This window comes from Arachis ipaensis, chromosome B6, assembly GCF_059453495.1.
Source record: "Arachis ipaensis isolate K30076 ecotype BB chromosome B6, ASM5945349v1, whole genome shotgun sequence".
NCBI lineage: Eukaryota > Viridiplantae > Streptophyta > Magnoliopsida > Fabales > Fabaceae > Arachis > Arachis ipaensis.
In genome coordinates this window covers 3,227,111-3,235,248 of record NC_142441.1, presented here as the reverse complement: position 1 = coordinate 3,235,248, position 8,138 = coordinate 3,227,111, and the positions used below count along the sequence as shown (strand labels likewise).

The 8,138-nt window shown below is 37.5% G+C and overlaps 2 protein-coding genes across 2 annotated transcripts; both read right to left on the bottom strand.

Moving 5' to 3' along the window:
• Positions 1-413: 413 nt before the first annotated feature.
• Positions 414-2,619, bottom strand: LOC110263096 (uncharacterized). The gene is made up of 7 exons (XM_088489841.1): positions 2,515-2,619; positions 2,185-2,245; positions 1,922-2,040; positions 1,709-1,781; positions 1,306-1,370; positions 898-957; positions 414-764 (listed from the first exon to the last, which is right to left on the bottom strand). The coding sequence occupies exons 1-7, from the start codon at positions 2,617-2,619 to the stop codon at positions 414-416; spliced, it is 834 nt and encodes a 277-aa protein (XP_088345967.1).
• A 368-nt stretch (positions 2,620-2,987) lies between these two features.
• Positions 2,988-5,312, bottom strand: LOC107645372 (uncharacterized). The gene is made up of 3 exons (XM_021103729.2): positions 4,561-5,312; positions 3,466-4,479; positions 2,988-3,368 (listed from the first exon to the last, which is right to left on the bottom strand). The coding sequence occupies exons 1-3, from the start codon at positions 5,236-5,238 to the stop codon at positions 3,201-3,203; spliced, it is 1,860 nt and encodes a 619-aa protein (XP_020959388.1). The 5' UTR covers positions 5,239-5,312; the 3' UTR covers positions 2,988-3,200.
• Positions 5,313-8,138: the final 2,826 nt, after the last annotated feature.

Sequence of the window (8,138 nt, the reverse complement as noted above, 5' to 3'; positions counted from 1 at the left end):
CACCGGATCAGTATTTCAGTATATCTATAAATTTATTTTTAGTCAAATTAGCAGGCAAAATGCAAAATGAAATTAAAGTCGTTTGGTTCAAATCAAAGAAAAATATAAACTTTGCCAATATTAGTAAAAGGCATTGATATTTGTTATGATCCCAAGTTCATATTGGACAGATAATGACAAAGAATTATTAGATATTTCATTATGATCATGACATGTGTGTGTTATTAGTTGCATGTGTTACCATTATTAACTTTATTCAAAAGAGCATTTTGATCTATAGGCTTAAGCTATGGATTTGTTAATGAATTTCCGCATTTATATGCATGGCCATGGGAGTTAGTATATAGTCTATAGACATAAACTGAATACATACATGTCAATGCACATTCCAATATCTTCTTGCAGTGTAGTAATTAAAGGTCATATAGAAAAGAGTTTCTAAACTTTCCATATGAAACGAAAGAAGATGATCGTCTACTAATACCTAGAGCTAGTAAGCTACTAATGTTGTCAAATTGTCTCCGATTTATGGTGCATGCCGGCCTGACTAGTCGAACTCGGACAAGTGCATTGCCGTTGCCGAAGATTTGCGTGGATTGGTGCAAGTCTTGAACCAACTCCATAGGCAGCAGGACAAGACCATTGCTCTCCAGCAGCTGACTGGCAGATACACTGGCAGATACAGGATGCTCTTCAAGCAGTTTCCCCATCATCTCTTCAAGTGGTTCATTCAACTTCTGCTGGTGAATATAATGCCCATAACCCTCCTAATCAAACAAAACAAGATCTCGAGTCAGTGAATTTGGCACTCTGGAGGGCAGATATTTGATATTTCCTATGGGACAGAATTTGGGCTAGAACATTCATAGTGATTGTGTGCAAGGACAAGACATATACCTCATGGAAAACAAGTGGTATAGCAGTTGATTCAGCTTGCAGTCTATTTCCACTTAGTTCCTGTAAGGAACATATGCTACGTTAATTTGCACATTAACAAATTCAAGTCTAGTCTATATCTCCACTTTGCTTGATTTAGGGACCAAAAGCCTGAAGCTTAATGGTCTAATAGTATGACAATGCCCAATTTTATTATTTTCCTAAATGATGGATAGTTCTTTCAAGGGGAAAGAAATCATTTAGTCTCATTTTGTGTTTGCATGTAGCCAAACTTCTAGTTTGTTCATTCTGACATCATCTTAATTCATTTGATATGATAGCACAATCATAATCATTAGCACAGCCGTTACATATGTATGAGAATGAATGAGGCTGAGAAAATTGAGATGATCCAAAGTTAATAGGTACCTTTAGTTGAAGCTGCAAATATTTAACATGGTCAATAACGTCGTCCAGTATATAAGCTTGACTACCTTATAGATTAAAAATCAATTATTGATATAAATGAGATTAAGTATATATGATCTGCCAAAGTATTGCTCAAAGATAAGAATGGTGAGATATTTTTGAAAGGGCTGTTTTATTTCATGCATGCAACAATCAAGATGTTGTACTTAAGTATTCCGTGTTCTTAAAGCAGAACCTACCAATAAAAGCTACTTAGAATCTTTATTTTCATTTTGTCACTTATTTCTCAGCAGTGAGATATCTTATTCCAGGTTAGGTATTCTTATGTTAATTGCCACTTTATTCACTGAAAAACTTTCCAAGGGAAAGGATAACACATCACCATGTTGCATTGACAACTTACTACAAATTACCTCTTCTTGATTTGGAAGCAAGTCGTGTGGTGCTTTCAGCTCAGCAATTCGTTGCCTGCGTTGCTATGATGTAGAATTCATGGTTAATGAAGATAAATTGTGTTAAAAGTTAAAAACATTGCAATATCCAAAATTTGAATTCAGCATGTGATCTTCAAATTTTGTATGCCTGGAGAAAACTAATAGTGGCATACTTGACTTACTCGGTCACTGGCTTTCTGTCTTGCTGTTGAGCCTCTTCCTGGTTTAGGAAGGAAACTAGGTGTGCCAGCCATTACTGATGGATCAAGCTGTGAAACATTAGGATTATCTCCACTTGCTTCTGGTGTCCATTAAGCAGGAGTCTAGCACAAGATTAATGGAAATCATTATTATAAAGTCTTCAAATGATAAAAACTATACAGTATATTATGCTTGTTAAAGCATTAACTGACCTCACGATAGAGGGGATGATGATGTTGAGTACTTTCAAATTGCATTGATTCCTGCTGGACTTCACTCTCAGCAGGTCTCCAATACTCCACTTGCTGAAAACAGAGAATAAAATCTTTATTTGGGTATCATTCATTCTATGTACATTTATAAGCCGCAAATTTAACCAAGAAATAGTGAAACAACTAGAAGAAACTAGAGTACAATTATTGTGAAATCTTTGCTCCCTAATATTACTATACAAACAACATCTATGTCAAAATCACTTCTTGCAGGAAATTTTTTCAAACAAAATCACGTTGCAATGAAACGCAATTCTTCATATTCACTCAACTTAGATTTGAAAATGCTAATTCAAATACACATTCAGTCTTGCTGACTTTCCTGCCTTGCCAATGTCTACTTCATTGGAAGAATGAACTTCAGTTTTAAAGGTATAAGCTTTTCCAGGATCTTTACAAAAGATCATGTTTGTTCCATTGGCATCGTTTCCAAATCAAGAGATGCATAATTGCTCCCAATCATATCCTCGGTCTTAGGCAGATAGTTTGAAGATTCAGTCAGATACTAAACAAACTTATGATGAGATGGTTTTGGGAGGAAACTCCACTGGCTCCCACTCCCTTCTTCAGTTGCAACAACATCTTGCATGTTTGGATCATTCTCAGCAGCTAACTTTTCTCGGATTTTAATTTTCGGAATGCATTTTGCCTAATTGAATAATAAACTTTCTGAAAAGAGATAACTGACTTTAATAATTTTAGATCTTTTTTTTGGGTATACAATGAATTTACCAATATATGCAACAATAACTAGCAATAACTACGAAATCATATAAGAGGCATACAAATCACTACAAATTGGTGATGAACAAAATCAACCAACAAAATCAAGAGTTCTAGCATCAACAAACAAAGTTGCAACATCCAATAATTAAAAAAAAAAAAAGTAAAAAAGTTCATTCCTAAAGCTTGTTTAGTTTCTCTCAAGGGGAATGTTAATGTTGTGTCTCCTGCAAGCTCATGTTCTCCAATGCCAAATTTGGTGCCTCTAAGTTGCATTGGCCACAAGATTTCCATCCTTAATCTTGACGGGGCTAACCGCAGAGAGAAGGTCCAAGCATGCTGCTTCACATACCTCTTGAAGCAGGGAGTGAGCCTTACAATACCCTAAAAGAAATTGTTCAGTGACATCACTCGACGGATCATTAGTTGAAGCCTGCATCATCTCAATCAAACAATGTAACAAATCAAGATTGACACCAATCAATTGTACTAAGAAAAGATAAACTGAAAAGTTAGATGAGTATACATACAGGATATTCAGGTAATGATGATACATCGGATTGGGGATGAGGAAACTTGTGTTTCAAGCCGACAATCTCATTTTTTATCTTACTGGTGTATTGTTCTGACAAGTCAATCGTGCCAGATGCCTTCTTAGACTCACCCGGCAGTGGAGAGAACCAATTTAAAGCTTCATTTAAGGCCTCCATGGCAAGGCGACAGCCTTGGATGGTGGTGAGATCGCAGGAGAGAGCAATGTGGGTGCAGAGAGCTACCAGGTTGAAGAGAACAGAGGCCTTCTCCAAATGGATGTTATGCTGAGAAGAGTCCTGTTGCGGGTTGATGGCATTGTACCAAACAAAGACAGGTGGGTTGGGTGAGGCATTCATAGGGAAGAAAGGCTCAATCATGCAAAGGCATTTGAAATAACGGATGAGACAGTCACGGCGAAGGGGTAGCGAAAGGTCATCACGCAGCATCTCATTGCGCAATTTGTGTAGCATTTCGAGAGGGCCTTCTACTCTCTTTGCCACGCTCTCAGAGTATTTGAGGACAAAGTAATTGCGCAGGGACTCATAGAGATTCAAGGGCTCACTCTTCTTCAAAGGAAGCAATGCAAGAATACCTGACAACGGCGAAGACATCGAAGACGACAGGATTGCCGAATCTGTTGGATAACGAGGAGGCATGTCCCATGGGTAAGCCACCAGCTTTCCATCCTTCATAAGCTTGAAAGGATTGTACTCTGAGAGGATGAGGTCAACGTATATTTGTTGTAGATTGGGTATCGAGCGCCTGCAAATCCCTCTAACTAATATCTCAGCGACACATTCTGCATCAGGTTGCTCTGGGATGGATGATTCCCTCTGAGGAGCCTCTGCCTGAGCCAGATTCCAAGAATGCATCGATGAGTTACCAAAGAATCCCTCCTTCTCGGAAAGATGAGTTGCCCAGGTTCGGTCAAAACAGTAGACATGTTTCAGTTTAGCCGCTCTCAAAACATTATGTATCAGTGTAACTGCTCTAGCATAAAGCAAATGAACCTACATCATCATCGTCATCATCATCATTAGAAATTTAGAACGAGAAAATAAATGTAAAATCAATCAAGAGTGAAGACTGACCGATTGATGGAGAGCGTAACGGGCGTCGTTGAGGAGTTGTGGCTGTAATTCGAGCTCGGAAGCCTGAGCGGAGAAGAGGGCGTGCAGAAACTGCGCTAAGAGGGGAGTCAAATCGAGGGTGGCGGAGACCACGTCCTTGGCAAAAACCTTCCAGAGTTGGAAGAAGAAATTGGCGGCAACTTTGAAGGCTTCCATTGCAAGGTGACGGCCAAGGGCGGTGGTACGGTCGTAAGAGGCAGCAATCTGGCTGCAGATGGCTCCAAGGTTGAAGACAACAGCGGCCTTCTCCAATTGGATGCCGTTGCGCTGTGAGGAGACCCCTTCCTCATGCTCAGGGTTGAAGGCGTCGTACCAGACAAAGATGATGGGATCGGCATCGGCGTCGGCGTCGGAGGAGAGAGAGGTGAAGAGTGACTCAACCATGCAAAGGCATTTGAAGTAGTGGATGAGGCAGTCACGTTGCATGGGAAGGGAGAGGTCCCCTCTACGCTCCACCATGTCCCTGCGGCATTTGTTTAGGGTTTCCAGAACGCTTTCAACTTTTTCTGCATCGCTCTCCGAGTATTTTGAGGCTACCAAGTTGCGTAACGGCAGGTACAGCTCCACCGGATCAGTCTTCTTCAGTGGGATTGACAGCACCGTTTCCGGGTTCAACAACTGCCAATTCTCGTTGCTCATGTCGGCGGCGAATGAGGATATAGGATATGATACGATTAGGAATCAGAGAATCAGAGAATTCGAATTGCATTTGCAACAGCTATTCTCCCCACCCCCTCCTCCTTTTAAGCTAATCAGAGATTTTTTATTTTGTTTTAATAATTTTTAATTTATAAAATTTAAAATTTGAATACGTTAAAACAAATCATAATACATTATAATAATGGGCCTGCTACACATACAAGTAAAAAGGCCGTACAAGTTTTACAAGTTATCAGCCCAAACTTCATTAACACGCGCATTAACTCATTTTGAATGGAGCGTAACTACACGCGCCGCACTCAAACGGTTCCTCTTCGTCTTTTTCTTCTTCTTCTCTTCTTCTTCTTCGTCGTCTTCGTCTTCGTCTTCGTCTTCTTCTTCTTCCTTTTCCTCTTCCTCTTCCTCTTCTTCTTCTTTTTTTTTTTCGATTTTCATGGTTTCTAAAATTCTTTTTCTTCTTCTTGCTGCACGTTCTTCTTCCTCTTACTCTTCTTCTTCTCCTTTTCTTTCGTTTCTGCACGTTCTTCTTCCTCGTTTTCCTCTTTTTCTTCTTCTTCATTTACGTATTTTCTCTCTGTTTTCTCTTTTTTTTCGATTTTTCATGGTAAAATCGTTTTTGAAGAAGAAGAAGCAGCAGAAGATGAGGAGGAGAAAGAGAAAGAGTTCTGAATGATGCATAAGATGTACTTCAACGAATTTTGGGTGTATTCCTATAATCGTTTGGGTGAATTCTTGTAACCGTTTGGGTGTATTTTCTGTAATCCTTTGGGTGTATTTCTGTAATCATTTGAGTGTATTTGAGTGATATCTGACTGATATCTATGGGTGTATTTTTCATTTCAAAAAAAATGGCAGGCAGAAACCAAGCTGAAAAAAATGTAAGAACAAATATATGTCTTCGATCAAATCAGTTTTTCATAATAGAAATATATCTAACTCTAATTTTGCTTTGTTTACAGTAAATCAAGGACCTAAAGTGTGCAACCCATCTGTTGAGTGAGAAATTCAGAAATATGAGCAAGGAGAAGTGATGCAATAAGACTGTCCAGGCCATCCTCATTGTTATTGAGTCCATTTTGTCAGATAGATTCTAATGATATTGTCACTGATTAATGTAACTGTTATATACTCTTGTAAGAAATTGAACACATGATATAAATATATTTGATCCAATTATAAGTAAATTTTTTTTCCATAATTAAACTCTCTCTGGTGTATTCAAAATGTCTGATTTACAGGTACTATAATATGAAGTGGTGATCCAGATAGATTAGAACCCATATATGACGGTCTGCATAGAGATCTGCATAATACACCCAAACACAGACTATAAATACACCCGATAAAAAATTAAATTTACACCTCTACTGCAGATTTTAACCCAACACTACCTGAAAGCCACTTGTTGTCCACAAGACCAAAATTAATTAAACTCTCTCTGGTGTATTCAAAATGTCTGATTTACAGGTACTATAATATGAAGTGGTGATCCAAATAGATTGGAACCCATATATGACGGTCTGCATAGAGATCTGCATAATACACCCAAACACAGACTATAAATACACCCGATAAAAAATTAAATTTACACCTCTGCTGCAGATTTTAACCCAACACTACCAGAAAGCCACTTGTTGTCCACAAGACCAAAATTAATTAAACTCTCTCTGGTGTATTCAAAATGTCTGATTTATAGGTACTATAATATGAAGTGGTGATCCAGATAGATTGGAACCCATATATGATGGTCTGCATAGAGATCTGCATAATACACCCAAACACAGACTATAAATACACCCGATAAAAAATTAAATTTACACCTCTGCTGCAGATTTTAACCCAACACTACCTGAAAGCCACTTGTTGTCCACAAGACCAAAATTAATTAAACTCTCTCTGGTGTATTCAAAATGTCTGATTTACAGGTACTATAATATGAAGTGGTGATCCAGAATTCCAAATAGATTGGAACCCATATATGACGGTCTGCATAGAGATCTGCATAATACACCCAAACACAGACTATAAATACACCCGATAAAAAATTAAATTTACACCTCTGCTGCATATTTTAACCCAACACTACCTGAAAGCCACTTGTTGTCCACAAGACCAAAATTTAGCAGAAAATCATTCCAATTCCTATCAAATGAGTCTTTGCTATGAGGGTTTCATTTTTCCTCTTTGCTACATGTAATCAATTGATTCTTAATCTCGTTTTCCTTCCTATTTGTGCTCCACTTCGCCCTGATTCAGCTGACAATCTGAGGTTGAATCATCTATTATCTTCAAAACGAGTTCAAACTTTGATTTCAGAAACCAGAAAATCGAAAAGAAAACGAAGCTGGAGTTACAGAGAGAAGAACTAACGTCAATGACGAAGAACAAACCAATGAGAAAGGAGAAGAAAAGAACGATCGAAAAACCAGGGGAAGACGCGCGAGAAGAAGAACGATGAATTTTGGAAAGAAGGAAAACAAAGAAGGAAACAAATCTTTTAAATTTGGTAGTTATACAAATGCGGGATCTTTGTATAGCGCGTGTAAGTGACGTAGGAGTTGCAACGCGTTTTAGTGGATTAGGCGTTAATGAACTTGTAATAGTTACAAGCCCTAATCGCTTGTATACTGAGCTTTTCCCTATAATAATTATGATTTAATATTATTTAAATAATTAAATTATAATTTTTTATTTAAATCAAAATTAATATAAAAATTGTATTAAATCATTATTACATATTATGTATATTATTATATTAAATTATAATTAATTTAATTTTTACATATTACAAAATAATTTTTGGTTAGGTTGTTTATTTTTATTTATAAAACTAATCATTGCAAAATTAGCCGTTGAATTTATTTTTAATGTTAATATTT

What these genes read in the sequence shown, in the direction of transcription:
- LOC110263096 (XM_088489841.1), bottom strand. Translation starts at nt 2,619, where the DNA reads ATGATCTTTTGTAAAGATCCTGGAAAAGCTTATACCTTTAAAACTGAA. An exon ending in GGAATCAATGCAATTTGAAA is followed by an intron (nt 2,041 to 2,184) that starts GTACTCAACATC and finishes AATGGACACCAG; the next exon opens with AAGCAAGTGGAGATAATCCT. An exon ending in ATTTGCAGCTTCAACTAAAG is followed by an intron (nt 958 to 1,305) that starts GTACCTATTAAC and finishes TGTTCCTTACAG; the next exon opens with GAACTAAGTGGAAATAGACT.
- LOC107645372 (XM_021103729.2), bottom strand. Translation starts at nt 5,238, where the DNA reads ATGAGCAACGAGAATTGGCAGTTGTTGAACCCGGAAACGGTGCTGTCA. An exon ending in GTTACGCTCTCCATCAATCG is followed by an intron (nt 4,480 to 4,560) that starts GTCAGTCTTCAC and finishes ATGATGATGTAG; the next exon opens with GTTCATTTGCTTTATGCTAG. An exon ending in CATCATTACCTGAATATCCT is followed by an intron (nt 3,369 to 3,465) that starts GTATGTATACTC and finishes GAGATGATGCAG; the next exon opens with GCTTCAACTAATGATCCGTC.